The following is a 19,093-nucleotide window of genomic DNA, read 5'->3' as shown; positions in this document are numbered from 1 at the left end:
AATATTTTGTCTCATACTCCAATTTTTCACTGCATAAAGGTGAAAACAATCTTTTTGGCATCAGATCATTTAGTGAACTCAAAAATGAAATTTTTGGGGTAGCCTCTATGATTTGTAACCATTGGAACATAGGCAGATGGATGGACATGTTCGCAAGTTGGACACTGAATGGACAATCTCAGTTAGTAGATACCTGGCTGACATTCTGTGAACTTCATGTTTTGAGTAGTTACTCTGATATCTTCGAAAAAATACAGCATTTTATTAATTGTAGTCTACATTTTTATATATTAATATTTTAAAAGGAACTATGCAATATAGCTGTGTAACTGTATACCCTAGTCAATCAATCCTGAACAAGGCAGTAAGCTCAAAACAGAAAAGATGAAAATAAGTGGGCTTATTTCCCTAGACTTAAGTTAGGGATTTAAATCCCTATAAAAGGAAATAGTTTTATTTACTATTCTCAGCCGAATATTCACGATTCGCTGCCATTAAATAAAATGTGTGAAAACAAATGAACAACACGAGTTTAGACTGAACTGGACCTGGAGTGTCATATTTTTAAACATATCATTAACAAATTACATTAAAAACATAAAACCAATATTTAATACATTTTATTGTTTTAAAATCACAAAACAATAAAATGTATTAAATATTGGTTTTATGTTTTTAATGTAATTTAACAGTGACCAATATAAGCTCCATCTACAGCATATCATTAACAACCAAAAATGTTTTATGCACAGAAATTTGTGTTTACTTTTTCCAATATGTCGTTTTCTCCATCATTCCAGATCTTATAATATGAGTATTTTGAAAGAATGACAATCTGGCTCATCAACAAGACATGTTTTCTTAAGTTATTTGTATTCACACAAAATGGAAGATTAAAACATATACTGGAAAATAAAAACTGCTATGAAATTTCACGTCATCGGTACTGAAACATTGCTAAAACAAGGGCGAAAATGTTGGTACAAGGTAAGGGCTCACTTATCAATTTGCAGTGAACTTGAAATGAAGGTGGATAGTGTCTACAGATGACGTTGCTGTGGCTGCTGACGAATCTACAATTGATAAAAAAACATGACATTGAATTTCAGCTACATACAACAATTGTATGAGAGTTACACATTATCGATAGGCAACATACACATGTATGCAGGAACATGTGAGGGAGCATCTGATGGCCTCCTTGTAATTTTTGTATAATTTAGAATAAGAAAATGGGGCACAACTTATCACGGGGAATGCCAACATATCAACAGAGATAAATTCTGGAAATTGAAAATTTTGTGAGAAACTTCCTTCAATATGTTAAGAACACTGAGCACTTTCTATTCCTAGTTTACGTTTTTATAAATTTTTGCAAAGAAACAATGCAATATTGTTAGCTTGAAATTGAGATTTTGATCTTAAATATCTAAGAATAAAATCAAAGCCAAGACTTCAAATTTAGAACAAAATTCTTGGTATCTTGTTCCTTTACAAGAATGTATCCCAAAGAGAGGTTTTCAATTTACACATTTCTTAGTTTAGAATGCCTCTCAATGGGGGGTGCCCTCAGAATTTCAATAAGCCAAAACAAAGGTTACCACTGACCTAGTAAAAAAACCAAAGAAATAAAATTTTGATATCTTATAAGGGATTCTGAATTATCTTTAAAATCGTAACATAAAGAATGGTATACAAATCAGATTAACCGTAATAGCAGATTGCCTGGGGTGAAATAGGTAACACACATTATCAATTCCAAACCAACTTGTTTGTGCCCTTCCCTTAAAAGGAAAGATAATTAAAACATTTAAATTCTCACTTCTAAAACACAATTTTTTTAACAGCACTATCCTAAACTCACTTTAAGTGCGATTAATAAAAAAAACTAAACATGCTTATAAATACCGTTTATTTAGCTAAAAAATCTTGAATGGCATCCACTTTTTCGGGATTGACCAAATATGTAATTTGTCTCATTTTAACGTGTACACGATTTAAACCACACTCATTGAAGTAGATTTTCTACCGATTCCAGGACGGTCTCTCCGGTCCTACGTGAACCTCACTCACTCGTAGCATGAAAATGCAATTTTTATGTAGAGACGACATGCAGTGTAAAAATGTGACTCACTCTATGTGGTTGGTCCGCAGCGAGATCTCAAGGTCTTTCAGCACTTGTGTGGACGTGGCGTCTCCCACGATCTTCCTCTTCTGTAACACAACACAGCAAAACTGTAACATGACGTTTTGCATCTACGGATTATTAGCCTGCGAGTTTTTCATTTTACTGAGGCGTTCCCCAAAAGATTACTACAGACCTGCATATAAACCTTACCGAGCAGCGGAAGAGGGAAAGTTTGATAAGTTCTAGACAGATACTCATAAGAACTGTGTGTATTATTCACGAGAACTGTGTGCATTACTCACGAGAACTGTGTGCATTACTCACGAGAACTGTGTGCATTACTCACGAGAACTGTGTGCATTACTCACGAGAACTGTGTGCATTACTCACGAGAACTGTGTGCATTACTCACGAGAACTGTGTGCATTACTCACGAGAACTGTGTGCATTACTCACGAGAACTGTGTGCATTACTCACGAGAACTGTGTGCATTACTCACAAGAACTGTGTGCATTACTCACGAGAACTGTGTCTGATCACCTTACTCTTTCATAAGCAATTCTCACTGAGGATGTAATTGGAATGAAGGGAGGGGGGGAGAACATGATACAAATTTGATTCTTAATACTGCTAGACATATGTAATATAAAAGTCTTTTGACATGGTAAAAATATTTTCGAATCTGATCTGTAATATGGTAAATAACTTCTTTGAAGTAAACAAATGAGAAAGTAAGCAACTATAAAAAAAAACACATGAAGGAAAAACATCAACAACAAAATCTTTTTTAATTACCTTAATCTGGCACCGTTGATATATAAATGCCAGCAATGGTGAATAATCAACTCATCAGAGTGAATTTTAGATAGTTAACTGCCAGTCAATTTCTGCATGTAGATTTAGAAAGTACCTAACAAGTACATGGAGCAAAATGTAAATATACATAAACAAGTAAATTTAAAGATTTAGTCAAGAACACCAAATTTAAATTTATATTACTAAAATACGTAAATAAAAACATCTTGCTTGTGGTTTGGTAATGGTAATAAATTTTGAAAGTCACCTTAAAGTTGTATACACTACAGGTCCATATTTAGGCACGTGATATTCAGTGCACATCCACAGGGAAGCAAAATCTTGGTGGAGAGGGAGGGGGCAAAATTTGAAATTGTATTATGAAAGCATGAAAATAATATAATACATGTCATGTTATATTACTCATGCATAAGATAGTTTGAATGAAGGTGGCTCCCAGTAACATGCACATGTTTGTGTATATCAATAAAACACGTATGAGTAGATAGATATTGGTTCTAGGAAAATCTGCCGCCACGCCACCCACTACTCTACTATATATTATTGGATCAAAATATATAGATACCCGAGTTTGAACATAACCACGATCTAACTAGTATTAGAATTACATTAAAAAAAGCTTGTTTATTTCTACCTACCTCGGAAACCTATGATCCGATTAAGGCCAGTTATTTTATAAAGCATAGTTATAAGTGTAATGTTTTTAGTATGTAAATATTAAATTTTTGAAGTAAATGAATGATTATAAAATCACCATCCCAAGTTTGATTCTTGATCGGGCGAATTAAAAAATAATCGGCATTGATGACGTTATGGAGCTTCTTAAGTTTATGATCTTGGACGTGTATTTTGTAAAGCACTATTAAAAACTTTAATTCTAACACCGGTGCCTACGCGCGGTAACCGCTAAACTGCCGAGGACGGTGTTGCCATGATCATGCGCGGCCCGCTAGCGCCTAGGAGTGCATTACTCATGAGAGCCGTGTGCATTACTCGTGAGAACCGTGTGCATTACTCACAAAAACTGCGAGCATTACTCACGAGTACTGCGAGCATTGCTCACGAGAACTGCGAGCATTGCTCACGAGAACTGCGAGCATTGCTCACGAGAACTGCGAGCATTGCTCACGAGAACTGCGAGCATTGCTCACGAGAACTGCGAGCATTGCTCACGAGAACTGCGAGCATTGCTCACGAGAACTGCGAGCATTGCTCACGAGAACTGCGAGCATTGCTCACGAGAACTGCGAACATTACTCACGAGAACTGCGAACATTACTCACGAGAACTGTGCGTATTACTCACGAGAACTGTGTGCATTACTCATGAGAACAGTATATATTTTACTCACGAGAACTGTGGATCTACAGTGGCAGGTTTATTGCTTAATACGAAGTAGTTTTCAAATATTTACATTTGATATGCTAGCTAGTGCTGCAGTGCTTTCTATTGAATCAGACATAACAAAGTTTTGATGACGTCATTGACGATTTTGGCACGTTGAATGAAAATCACTACGTAAGTAAGCAAAAGGACTTATCAAAAGCCCAAACACTTTTAATCCAAGTTTTTTTTTTTAATTTCTTCTATAATTATTGTTATTGTAGCACACAATCTTACATAATTAAATAGGCCTAATTTGAAAGATCCTGGTTTTTATTTCCGTATTGAGCAGTACATTTTTGAAGAAATAAGTATGAGCTAAGAAGCCCACCTCTTAACACTCAACTTCAGGACCAACGGCTTAAAGGTGAATTCCGAACCACCACCAATGGCCGGGCAGGAGGACTGCTTGCAAGGACAGGATTGCTCAGCGGTCACCCATCCAAGCAGCAGCCACGCTCGACGTTGCTTGATCCAGTATCTCGCGATAGCCGCCGTACCCTCTGGCGCAGTGTATTATAAGTGTGATTATAATATATAGAAAACCTCGAAATAGGACATGTTAAATCACAGCTTGGTCCCTTATGTGTAAGGTGTAAATTAATGGATGTAGTAAGGAGGCTGACTGGGGGATGGTGGGAAGGGGTAGGTATGAAGGGGGGGGAGGGCGGTGAACGGTGAACGACTGATACGGACATGCATACACACGTTTCAACCGTTCAGTCCAGACAGCACTTCAGTTCGATTTGGTGCTTAGTAAGCTACTGCATAAACAGTATCAGATTGGACTGTCAGTTCCAAATTCGCTTGCTTTGGACTGTCAATTCGAAGTGCAAAAACCATTGCAAAATTTCAACTGGAACACCATTTAAACTGAATGAACTGTAAAGAAAATCTAAGAGACCCTACACACACCCAAAACGGTTTTATCAGTTCATTTTTTCAATCCAAACTGACGAATATTCCATCAGTCCATTAGTTGTGGAATCACACCGAACTGAACCGATATCGCAAACAAATAACCAGTTCGGTGTAAACAACAGTTGAAACTGACAATCCAAACTGATCTTATGAACAGTTATTGTTGTCATCTGTGTTTGCTAGTACACCCACTGGTGCTATTTAGGCCGACATTGTGTTTACGAGAGAGAGAGATTAGATGTTTGCACGGGTTGAACAAATTGTTCTTCTTGACAAGACGACAGTCACAGTCAAAAAATGTGACCAAAAACGTCATGGTTGAATCTTTTAAAATCCTGACGAGGCCGTATCGATCCCACATAGGGTATGATATGGCCAAAATAATTACTCAATGTTTTGATAAGCAAACTGGCCTTTATAATACAATGTCAGTAGAGATTGTTTACAAACCACAAACAATATCCCTTAAGAAATTCCAGCATCAATATGTAATGAAACTGCACACATAGTGAATATTGAAGGCACAAAAATGGCCAAAGCTTGTACAAATTATTGAAAATGTGTTTTTTGTTCTTTTAAAACATATCCAGAACAACAGGATTCTATTTGATACACAACACAAACAAATTTTCGTAACTCCCAAGCTTTAGGGGTTAGCCAATTTCTGTGCTCCAATTTATTTTTTGAAATTTTGTAGTCCAAATGGATGATGAGAGATTACCGTGTTTACCAAGGTGAAGAAGAGAGCGACTGTGGACAGAAGAGAGAGCAAACGACTCCCTATTTACCGCCTCGCTGACGGACTGTCCTAGATGTTTTAGCCAAAAGCCTAAGTGAGTGTTGCTCCATCGTGTCTCTGCTAGTCGAACTTGGATAAAGTTTAGTTCAGTCTTGGCAAAAAAACAACGGAAGCACAGCATAACCTTTTAAGACACCTCTCCCCTGCAGCCACTTCTTACAGAAACAAAACTCCGCTTTTATAGTACAACTATGAAACTTTCACTCGACGATTTCGAGAATTCACTCTGCACAAGGAATCGCTGCAGTGGGATGGTACTACAATATGCCACCCGAGAGAGTTGTCAGAGAGACATCTAATGGGCATCTATCAAGCTAAGTGCAGTAATAGGAAGGGCCCCATCACATCACCATGAGAAACGCCACAACGACCTCTTACTGTGTCATCTGGCCTGTGATGTCTCCACAATTTACTAGCGGATCTACTAGGCATTCAGATTTATCCAAGTGTTACTAGGACAACGGGAATGTACACAACATCTGAAACGGTTTTTATTCCTCAGACCACTAAAAACAATACTGAAGAAGACCTTCAACACCCGGTAAAATGTCAGCTTATGGAGTACAGAGGGTTAACAGATTAAAAATAGAATTGAAACCACTACATCAATTACCACACATTATACTTTACTTGTGTTTACTGTCCCCTTAAATATTTTTACCAAACTCAAAACACGGTTCTTGGAAAATACAGGGTGTTCATTTGAAAACTTCAAACTCGTATTAAAAGACTTATAGCTCAAGTAAAAGTTCTGTAAACGGGAGTGTATAGTACTAATTGGGGGAACACAAAAAAAAAAAACAAAAAACAAAAACATTTTTCAAAATGGGGGTGCTCACCTCCATAGCCAAAGTCAAAATTTTGAAGTGGCAACTAATAGCTTGTGACACCTTAAATTGAAGCTCATAAAAAATGCTGTATTTTGGTTTAAAAGAATTGAAATGGGCCAAGCCGTTTGGTATCAGCAGCCAATAATGTAATTTCTTACACAACAATTATTAGTCTACAAACTACTGTACTACTGCTAATAACAACAAAACTACTCACTGAATACTGTTGTAAATACTTTGTAAACTTCAAATCAAATGTTCAAATAGGTAGCCATTGTTGTTCAAGTAAAAAAATAACCTATTTTCAAATTCTTGCCTAACCTTTCTAAAAGTTCCTCTGGTTAACCAGAGCTCCAAGCGCGTGTGATCGCTTAAGCGTCTGCACTCAGCATTGATCATGTTTTTCAAGTCTTGGACACCAGTGGGATGTGTTTGAAAAACTACTAATTTCAAGTGATTCCACAAAAAAAGCCTAAGGGTGTTAAGTCTGGAGACCTTGCCGGCCACTCAATTGATCCTCTTCTACCGATCCAGTGATCCGGGTAGTGTGCATCTAGCCATTGTCGCACAGGAAGAGCATAATGTGGAGGAGCTCCAACTTGTTGAAAATAAAACATATGTCTTTTAATACGAGTTTGAAGTTTTCAAATGAACACCCTGTATAGTTAGAAAGAACAATTCCAAATGGTAATATGTGATAACAAAACACTTACTGTACAATACTGTCAACAAATGTCAACTTCATTTTTTGTCCCTTTTAGCTTTTTAAATGTATTTCAATGTAGTGCCTAAGTACCAAATTTTGTAATTTGGTACCCAGATCCGTGTCAGCCTTTTAAAACCTTTAGCTAAAAGTTCTTGGAATAATTCACAAGAACATTAGACACGAAATCGCAAAATTTAACGCTACACTAACGGGGTTGAATGAGTACACAGCATGGTGTTGTTACTTCAGAGTACCATTCACAGCTGGTCTGTGGTTTGGGGCGACTACGAGAGAGAGAGAGAGCAGCCTGCACTGATCATAAATCAAATTTGAAGAATCCAAATATAAAGGCCGCAAGGGCTACACAAGGGTTTGAGTTACGTAACGCCTAACTCACTTGAAGTATGTCAATACCCTCTTGATGGCCGCACTAAAGAGACTTATCAACATGACCTCTCCGAAGGTGGGGAGTCCTCGGAGATAAAGCCGGGGGAGTGAACACTCCCTGGAGCTATTCGTGGGAGGAAGCTGGATATAGACGACCACCCCTCTCCTCAGCACCACTCTTACAGCTGGCCTGTGGTTTGGGGCGACTGCGAGAGAGAGAGAGAGCAGCCTGCACTGTAAATAGTGATAGCACTAATGCGCCTTCATTTACAAGCCAGCCGAAAATTTCAAAGACCCTAACAGCTTTTTGATGGCACGAAATGAGCCTCCGATAAGCGTTACGCCAGCAAAAGATCAAACAGCCGAGGCCATGCATAACTTGTTTGCCGTTGGTTTCGTAACATTTAGGAAATTGTTCAAGAAACTTGAAACAAACACGTCATAGCTAATAATTTGTGAATCAGCTTCGGGTACATTAACAATAATCAATTTGAGTATTTTGATGCCATATCTGAATTGTTTGATGTCTCAGTGATTGTGTTTTGATTCAATTCAATTTAAAACGCTTCGGCCATGCATCCACTTTTCGGGACACTGCCAAAATGCTGCCCATTGAAGTGGTAAGCAGAATGCTGACATGCTGCATGATCCAAAAAGCTCCTATTCTTCAAAAAGAGCCACCGTACTTCAACGAGAGGATCTTATACCGGTAGGAGGTATCCCAACGCATCACCCGACAGAACCGTTTTGCGAAGAAAAGCTTGAGATCGGGAGGAAGGCCATTTCGCACTTCGGCCCCAAATTGTCCAATGACCTACCCTTGCAAATAAAAAGGGTAGTTTCTTGTAAAAACTTTAAACATAAGTTGATAGATAAGTAATTACACGCCTTAAGTAAGAATAATTAATTTTTAATTAGTCTTTTCACTTTATAATAACAAAACAATTTCTTTATCTTTTAGGTTAAGTTTGGTTTTATTTATTTGTAATTTACCAGACAAAAGTTGATTTGAAAAGCGATTGTACGTTGAAATACACTTTCTAAATAAAGGAATGTTATGTATTTATTTAAAACCGGATAAATTCCATTAAACAATCAATTGAACAAAAATCGACTCAAAATAGTTTGCATTTTCATGTAAGTTTACCTTTGCTTAACCTGCTCCTTCCTTAAGCAAAGGGAGAGACACGTATCATTCATTTGTTAAGATACTAACTATTCACTAACTATTCGGTCAGAACATCGATATAAAAAACCGGATCAAATGTATCGATACAGCAAGAACGGATTCGGCGATGAACGTGATGTTAGTACGAGTATATGGTTCGGCACTAAAAATCGCGGAACGAACGATCGTTTGACGAATTGCGAGGAGTTACGTACGATCTTCTCGTACAATTACGTCAATACACACGGGACATACGCTATTTCAACGCGCAGCACAGGTGTGTTCGAATACGGCACTAATGATTGCGATATACAGGATAAAACTCTGAGTTTCCAGTGAACTAATTTCAATATTATTATAGAGAAATTTCCGGATTAATTCAGCGAAATGGCACTGTATTTCCTGGTGTCCTGTATTTCCCGATTAGGTGACTACCTTTTATAATTAATAATTTACTAATCCATTTCAAACTGGGATATTCGTCACATATCGCCCAAAAGGATTCTGGCTGGTTTTGTCCTGCGTCATCTTTTTGTGTGAGGAAAGCTGTTTTCAGGGTTCACAAAAATGGTAATGTGGAATTGGGTCGGTGGTGAGACGTTTTCCTAACATCATCAGAAACCCAGCAGGGATCACTTCTGCCTGGTTTATACCTTCAAGTTGAACCTACCACTGGGCACGACAAAAACCGATGTGTCACTTAATTGTCCAGGAGTAACACATCACTAACAGCAAATGCCGAGATTCTGGGGTACAAGGGCAATTCGATAGGTCTATGTACTGTGGGAGATGACTGTGGAGTTTGGTGGGGTTCGTTCCCTAACTATCAGAGGTTCTTGTTAGTCTCAACAAGGGTGTGCCACTCCTGCCTGCTTTGGCTGGAGAGGCTGGTTCAGAGCTGGCCTCCCCTTCTTCTGGAGGGACATGACTTTGAGTTTAGTGCCCTAATTCTTCCTCATGGATCTCGATAGGAGGCGGCCCCTACCCCCAACCTTACCCATCCTGAATATCCTGTCACTCCGGAAACAGCGCTAAGATTTTTACAGGACTAAGTGCAATTTATAAGATTCTTGTCCTACCAGAAAAAAAACCATCATCAGCAGCTTGCTTCTCTGCAGGGGACCTAGATTTATCGCTGAGGTAAGACAGAGCTGTCTGAGGAATCAGGAAACAGTTTGTGCTACGCAACATGTTACCATCCAAGAGGAAGTGTTTCCACAAAGGCTGCATCACTGAGCAGACTGTTGCGTGTAGCAATGAGAGGGTTAATTGGCACAATTAGTGATACCAATGAGAACCAGAACAACTGAACATGTGTCAACTTGTCCTCCAATTAGTGAACATAATCAACGGCACTCGACAAGTTTTTACTCCTGATCTCGTTCGTATATAAACTTCTTGGATGAATCTACATAATTTAGGTTACTGTATTAAAATTGTTAACGTTCCAAACGAGTAATTTAATAGTTTGCCAGAGTTACACGAACACGTAAAATATAAATAAATAAAATAAACTATTAATTTGAGAACATGTAAATACTGACATGTAAATAAAAATATTCTTCCATAGTTACATGTCAATAGTAAATACTTCCATGGTTAAAAATATCAACTAATTTGATGTGTTATAATGAAACTTTCAACGTTAACAGTTCTCAAACTTCTAAGTGTCAGGGGATCATGTATGATTACCTCACTACCTAGTCTTCCGAGGACCAAAGATCTACCATGAACTCAATTAAATCTGAGTTAGCATACAACATTCATTCGTTACGGTGACAGGCGGTAACAGTTCCAAGAAAACCTTTAATTTATGCACTTGTCATGAAGGTGTTACATGGTTTTAAATGTATAGGAGTAACGTGTCAATCAGAACATGGATATCGACTCCCTGGCTTCGGGATCAGGGGATCATGTAGGATCGCCTCACTGCCTAGTCTCTCGAGGACCGAACATTTACAATAAACTCAATTAAATCTGAGCAAACATACAACATATATTCGTTACGGTAACAGTTCCAAGAAAACCTTTAATTTATGCACTTGTCATGAGGGTGTTACATAATTTTAAATGTCTAGGAGAGACGTGTCGGTCAGGACATGGATATCGACTGTCAGTCTTCTAAGTATCAGGGGATCATGCACGATCACCTCACTGCCTAATCTCCCGAGGGCGAAAAATTGTCAATTAACTGAATTAAATCTGAGTCAACATACAACATTCATTCTTTACGTTCAACCAATATTAGTTCTGATCTAGAGGGAAAAACAATATGTTGTCAAATTACCATTGATGTAGACTTGGATAAATACATTTTCTCCTCCCATGCATAATCTGTGTGTAAACTTTGATATGTATCAATTAAGAGATAACACATGACAAATGTACCCTCCCATGAGGGCATTTCACTAATAAATCAGCACATGTCTGTGTGAGCACAGTTCAAATCTCTATTTCAAGTAGCACTGGAATACATCAAGGAGTCCCACAGGGATCTATCTTGGATCCACCCGTTCTCTTTTTTTATTTATGTGAACAACATTCACGCATTAGTCTCGAACAGAAAAATCATGCAATATGCAGATGACACAACTGTTTCCGTGCCGAATTTCCGATTGCTTCGCAGGTTCTGAATCTTCATCGATTTCTCAAAATTTCCTGGACAACAATAGTCTAAAACCTACTACTGAATATACTAGTTACGTCGTTTTATGAAGGGCGAAACTCTAATGAAATATAAACTGTAAAGGGGTGACATTATTCTTCGCCGACTCTACTAATTCAGATGAATACATTTAACTTGTAAAACTCAAAATCATATTTGATTGTCCTTCGAAATATATAAAGGTTCTATGCCTTTTTAATTGTGTAATACGTATTAATTAATATTCCCGCAATCTTCTTATGGATATGATCAACAAGCCAACTGTGCCATTGTCAACGTGGGAAGAGATAAAGAACCAATATCTTTGAAAAATTAAACAAATAAAACATAAAAGAGATAAATATTAGTTGGAGAATTACAGAAAGCTGGGCTACCTGCTTGAACAAGTTAGTACTACATTTTAGTGTACACGGACAGGATAGTGATACAGACAGATGTGAGACAAGAACTGGACACAGCTTGAGCAAGTTGTTCAGGTTGGGATGAAGCTCAAACGAGTACACAGTCAATATAAACTAAAACCCAAATCAAACTAGGAAAGGCTAAAAACCCAAATGAAACACTCACTACCTGGTCCCCTTCACGTTTTACTCGTTGGCAAGTTCTTGGAACACACGTGGGAATGTTGTCAATCAGGGCAGTTTTGTATCTTTACAACTCGATCCTATTATATTACAACGATTAGAGCATATAGCTTCTGTGATAATATGGAACACACTTTCAAGTAAACAATATACAGGGTGTTCAAAAACGTCTATGGATGATAGTACTCATCATTTCAAACAACAAATGTCATACAAACATAAGTTGAGAAATGTCTCGTTTACCAGTAGCTGTCATTTTGTATTTTTGAAATTATCCCTAAAACTAGTAAAGCTAAAGAAACCAAATTTGGCACATCGATTGGAATAGACAAGAGGAATGTTCTAAAAATCAATTGTGTTATTTTCTTTAATATTAACAAAATGGCGTCTGTTGAACATTGCTTAAGTCAAATAACAAAAAAACAAGTATAGTTTAAAATGTACTAGACACCAACTATTTGACAAATTTCATTACAATTATAACGGGTACTTTTTTCAATGAAATCCGCCAACGCATAAGCGAGCCAGACCACTTTAAAGGCACGCTTGCACAAGCCGGGAGCGCTAAACATATTACAAGTTCATAGGTATCAGTTGTTTGTTGCTCCTTTGTTAGATCATAGTATAAAGAAATCTTATTTTTTTTTAAATATCGTGTACTTTTTTGCATCATGATAAAAAGTATCGTTCAATACTAGAAAGTACTGTTGCGGAGCTCGCTAGCATTTTTCACGCTAGGCTGCGCTTCACGCGGAAGTGTAATATCGCCCCGCAATAGGTCACTTAGAGGCTAGTAATGAAATTTACTATTCTCTACTGTACTATAAAATTACTAACCGACTTGGCAGTGTCTTCTATTAGAACTAATACTATAAAATGTTTATCTCTCACAAAGTAATGAACATGACAATCTCAACTGATCATCCAACGTCTTCTTTAGCTTTAGACGTTGTGTTACTAAACGTTCCTTGCATGAGTATTTAACCTGTGAAAATTTGGTTCCCAGTCGTGCCAAATATTTTATTTGAACTATGAACTACCAGATTTTAGGTTTCAGATACTGAGTGAGATTACATATTATCCACGGAAATTGACATGTAAAAGCACACTTTACAGTAAATCCTAAATACAAATAAAGCAGAGATAACATTGTCAAACCACTGATTGATTTCATTAGTTCTCTTTGTCTTCTACAAATTTAAAATTCTGTAGAGCTTAACCACTACATACGTATCATCCCTAATTTGGTTAAAGTTATATTTAACGTTGAGGTTTTAAAAAACCAACATCAGATAGTGCAACCTTAGTAACATCATTGGAACTCGTCAAAGTAACGTGGTTAAATGATTAAACTTTACAACTTAGTTTTAAACTTTATTTTCTTATAGAAACTTATGGTTAAACTTCCATGAAGGAAACAGGATTTTTCCGGACATTTGCCATCGTTCAGTGAAACAATAAATCAGTAACACTACGTTTCGAGATCTGCAATCTGATCTCTTCTTCAGGTAAAGAACTAACCTAATACATAATTACAAACTAGGTTAAAATAAACAAATCTTACCAAAGCGTTGTGGCACGCCTAAGTCAGGAATCACAACCTACATGTTGTTTGTCAACTTCACTAACTCTATAAACATGCACTTAGTAAAAAACTATACCAAACACTAATCATTAAAACTTAACTACGGAATACAGGTCAAAATACGTCTTCATTCGTCTACTAACTCGAAACGTAGTCTTACTGATTTATTGTTTCACTGAACGATGGCAAATGTCCGGAAAAATCCTGTTTCCTTCACAATCCTTCCATCGTCAAAAATAACCTTTAAACTTCCATCTTAGCCCTGAATGAGATGAACAATCTCGTAACCCGATAGGCGTATTCAACCTTGTCACTTATGTTTACTCCCAACAAAAGTATTAACAATTCAATATTTCAATAATACTTTGTTAGCAACAGTAAAACAACTTATTTCTCGCCTTCTTTGTTTGAAGGTTTTTGTCTGCCGTGACGATTTCCATTGGCTAGTGCCCTCTGGTCAGTCGTAGATGGTTAGTAGACGAATGCAGACGTATTGTGACCTGTATTCTATAGTTCAGTTTTAATGATTAGTGTTGTGTATAGTTTTTTTAATAAGTGCATGTTTTTAGAGTTAGTGAAGTTGACACACAACATGGTGGTTGTGATTCCTGACTTAGGCGTGCCACAACGCTTTGGTATGATTTGTTTATTTTAACCTAGTTTGTAATTATGTATTAGGTTAGTTATACCTGAAGAAGAGATCAGATTGCAGATCTCGAAACGTAGTGTTACTGATTGCATGTTTCACTGAACGATGGCAAGTGTCCGGAAAAATCCTGTTTCCTTCATATTTCTTCCCCCCCCCCCAAATATTGAAGAAATCAATTTTGGATTTCCAATTACAACACCTATTAGGGAATATACAGCGGCTCATTGTAAGTTAAGCTTATAGCAATTTTAATTAATTTAAAATGCAAATCTTGACATTTTTCCCCCAACCTCTTCCGAAACTGTCAACGTATGCTGTGAAAAGACATGACAAAAGGAGGGGGGGGGATTATTCTTCATGAATGGACAGGCCACTCCAATTTCTTTTAAAACTTTCAGGACGAGCAGAAAAGTGGAAGGATTGTCAGAAACAATGACACGTTCCCCGTGGAGACTAGGGGGATAACCCCTACTGGGGGACTGACCCCTCTCAATCCCTCTTCACTCCTTAGATTCCCTCCTCAGTTGGCACATTGTCTCAGAGGACTTTGACTTGCTCTCTTGGTTGCCATTCAATTGAGATCCCCATCGCCATCTTCCGTTCTCGTTAAACACATCACCCCCTCCCCCGTACTTTTCGTCACATATATTATGCACAGAGTTTATAAAATATAAGTCACTCAATCACCTCAAACATTAGATAGTTATAATTTCCGTAGCTATTTTAAAAATACTTATCAACCGCCTTACCAACAAAATAAGTATAATTTAATGCTATACTAATGCTGACGACCGTGAAATTGGTGATATTTTGACAGAAATCCTTCATCGTTAACAAATTGTAAATCAACAGTTATAAAATAGTAATGTAAGATATGCAAAAGAATAGTATCAACGTGTTCAACAATTATGAACCCAATAAATTGTTAATTTTTACAGTAGGTTATTATATTATATTATATTAAATGAACATAAACCACATCAGCAATATAAAATATTTCTACAGTTTAGAAAAGTACTAACTGCGCAAATAACCTGACACTAAATACTACAAAACCAACAAAAACTTCTACAGTTTCATATAATGAGAAATATACAAATTGATGGAATAAAATCTTAAAACTAGTTTATAAAAATAAATTTTAAGCTGAACCTATGGGAAGAATACAATATATTACTGAACATCAAGGATTGTGTAAATTAGAGAAACGATAGGAAAGAAGCGTAGGTTATTGATACATTGAAATAAATATAAAAAAGGGTATGGGCCAGCAAAATATATAAAGGACAACACTACAGGCAAAGAAAAATGTTGGGAAATAAAAAAATGATTACAAATAATCCCAGCTACACATAAGGGGAAAACTTCTAATAGAAAGAATACGAAAATGATGAAAACAATGCTACAAGGGGAAGAAGGTAAGAAAATAAGGGGAGGAAGACACGAAAATGAGGTAAACGGTGCTACAGGGAGAAGAAGATAAGAAAATGAGGAAGAGTGCTACAAGGGGAAGAAGGTACGAAAATAAGAGAAGAAATATACGAAAATGAGGAAGAAGTGCTACAAAGGGAAGCTGATACGAAAATGAGGAAAGAGTGCTACAAGGGGAAGAAGACACAACAGTAGATGATCATAGTTTTTGTCGGAATCAATCACCATTAAATAATACTGTGTCCTAACTCACCCTCGAACTTCTGGAAGCCTTGGGGTCAAGGTAGGTCCTCAGCTTGTTGAGATAGTGGGAGGGTGGGTCTTTGGCCTGCACTCGTTCCTGCAACAGAGAAACAGTTATAATATAACGACACAATTCAATGTCATGACAGATCTGCGCATCGGGCATTTCAAACCGCAACAAACTGTAATACAATATTAAAAACTAGACCAGTGTTTATACATACTGCAATGTTCAGTAATCGACACCAAACAAAGGCACCAACCGCGTATACAAGAATTAACATTTTAGTTCTCAGTAACAGATATAACAATAACTTTGAATATTTCTTTTAATAAATAACCAAAAGAAAACGGAGTAAGATATTTCAACTAGAAACCGTCTAGTTGTTCCATAAATTAGTAAAACAGTGTTTAGATGAAGCACGCAAATAGAATTTGTTCCTGAGAAAAACAATTTAATAAGAATCTAAAGTTATGAATTGGGAAAGCAGCATCACAGTGAAACAGGCGAGAAAAGAAAAAAATGCCATGAACATTTTTGTATAGTGAACCATTCTATAAACAACGCCAGCACTAATTGTGGCCAATAGAAACTACTTACTTTTTTGAGTGACAAATACAGAGTATCAAAAAAGTCATGTGACACTTTTAATTGTCTATGACTACTTTATTATTGATCACAGGTGTATGACACAGATGTAAATTAAAACAGCTGTTTATAGGAGTTTATTTTTCATCAATTGTTTTCATTGTTGATAGTGCTTAAAGCTTTTCATAATATCAGCTCAATTCACTTGAAATAAACTATTGGTGTGCCCTTTGCAACCTCGTGTCGTCGCGACCGGAAGAGGGCACCTTCCAGAGGAATAACAATTAACCGTGGATCCGCCACTAGATTTCCCCCATCCAAACCCAACCAGCTTTGATAACGAAAGATAAACTAATAATTTAGATATGGTTCCGAAAAGTTCCCCAACAATTATACTTAATCCTAGACGACGAACATTCACTTCTACCCGGTCCACTCTACCCGATCGCTACACAACGACTCCAACACAACCTCCGCTCTCCGCCTGCTAACCTAGCAGGAATCATCCTACCAGAACCTGTCCAGAAGAATTCCGGAAAGTAGGATGCTCCTATTGTTTAAACTAAGTCCTAGAGGTCGGCGCAGCTGGCTATCGTGTTCGCGGCTACTGATAGATTATGCGCGCCAAATTCAAATCTATAGAGGCACTCGCCGCACCTTTCCCGAAAACGTGTTATTGGTCCAGTTTTCTGCTGAAAACACTATTAACAGATTGATCTATTTTATTACGCTAAAAAACTATGCTCTTCCATAAGTTAAAAATGGATATGTGATTTTTCCACGCGATGGAGCACCTCTATAGCCTACTAGGCAAAATTGTTCGTGATTTCTTTTACACAAGAAATTACCACGAGGTTGGATAGGTAGAGGTGGGTGGAAGGCTTTTCTATCGCGATCCCTCAACTATCCATATTTGGATTTCTATAGGGCTGTGTCAAAAGTTAAGTTTTCGAGTGATAACAGTTACCACAGAAATCCTAATCAAGGTATGAGATGAGATCAAAGTTCTATTGGACATCCACAGCGCGATTCATGGTGCTCATGTTGGAGTTCTGATAAATAACGTGAAAGTACTCTTCAATCCTATGTCAATCTCATTCTTGTGCTGTTCTTGTGGGAATTCTGAAAGCAACCTACACAGAATATTGATGTTGCATAAAAGAGCTATATACTTGCCAACCTGAAACCCTTAGACAGTTGCAGGGAAGCTTCCAGTTCGCTTGGGATTTTGACTGTCGTAAACCTCTACATTAAAGCAGTAATCCTGATGGTGAACGAGACAGATCTATCAAAAGCAACAAGTACCCACACCTACAACACCAGACCAGACGAGGAAGTGACTTCATACTGCCAGCACAGCACACTACCCAGTACGCTAGAAAACCATCTCACATCGGCCGGAAACTCCACAATGGTCTTCCACAATTACTGAAGTCACTGAAGGAAAAGCAACTGAAAACAAAACTACACAAGTAGCTGATAGACAGACCAGCTTACCTCTTGAAGGAATTCCTCAAACTTGAACTACATCAATAACTTAAAGAATTTTATAATATTTTAATTTAACACTTTTTACATAATAACAATGTTACATGTTTTTATTCTAAATAAAACTTTTACCAAATTTACTATGAAAAATACTCCTGTATACTACTAGTTTTACATCATTTGGTGTAATAGCTATCTCTTAAGTTTAGACAAACTATTGTATCTAGCTTTACAGTTTATAATTATATGACGCCATTGCAATTTCTTGATGAAACAGTAAATCTATATATATATATATATATATATATATATATATATATATATATATATATATATAAATGCGAATGTTTGTTTGTATGTTCCGTTATAACTCTGGAACCAATGCACGAAACATCGTGAAATTTTGTACAGTGATTCTACACGTTCCTGGAAGTAACATAGGCATACATACTAGAGTAAATTTGGTCCAATTGAAATAGTTTATTTAATACATTTTTTAATTATAAATCGTTGTTGATGTTAGAGTGTTTTATATTGGATCCGACAGACTGCGCTACGACACATAATACAAAGCGAACTGATACTTAACAGCTGTTAATACTTTCAGCTGAAGTACTTAACAGCTGTTAATACTTTCAGCTGAAGTTCATCAAAGAGGCAGAAACATTTTGTTTACATTTAAAATTTAGAAAATTTTTATTGTAAAGTGCTTGATCAGTA

General features: G+C 37.0%; 1 protein-coding gene across 2 annotated transcripts in view; it reads right to left on the bottom strand.

The window, feature by feature from the left end:
- Nucleotides 1–19,093, bottom strand: part of LOC124365778 (formin-like protein) — a 164,043-nt gene that overhangs the window by 28,951 nt on the left and 115,999 nt on the right. For both annotated transcript variants that reach the window (XM_046821789.1, XM_046821790.1), the window contains exons 3-4: nt 16,307–16,393; nt 2,135–2,214 (exon numbers count right to left, since the gene is read on the bottom strand). In XM_046821789.1, coding sequence (XP_046677745.1) covers nt 2,135–2,214; nt 16,307–16,393 — 167 coding nt within the window. The remainder of the gene's footprint in view (nt 1–2,134; nt 2,215–16,306; nt 16,394–19,093) is intronic.

This window comes from Homalodisca vitripennis, chromosome 7 (genome assembly GCF_021130785.1).
Source record: "Homalodisca vitripennis isolate AUS2020 chromosome 7, UT_GWSS_2.1, whole genome shotgun sequence".
Taxonomy (NCBI): domain Eukaryota; kingdom Metazoa; phylum Arthropoda; class Insecta; order Hemiptera; family Cicadellidae; genus Homalodisca; species Homalodisca vitripennis.
This window is presented reverse-complemented; position numbering and strand designations above follow the sequence as displayed.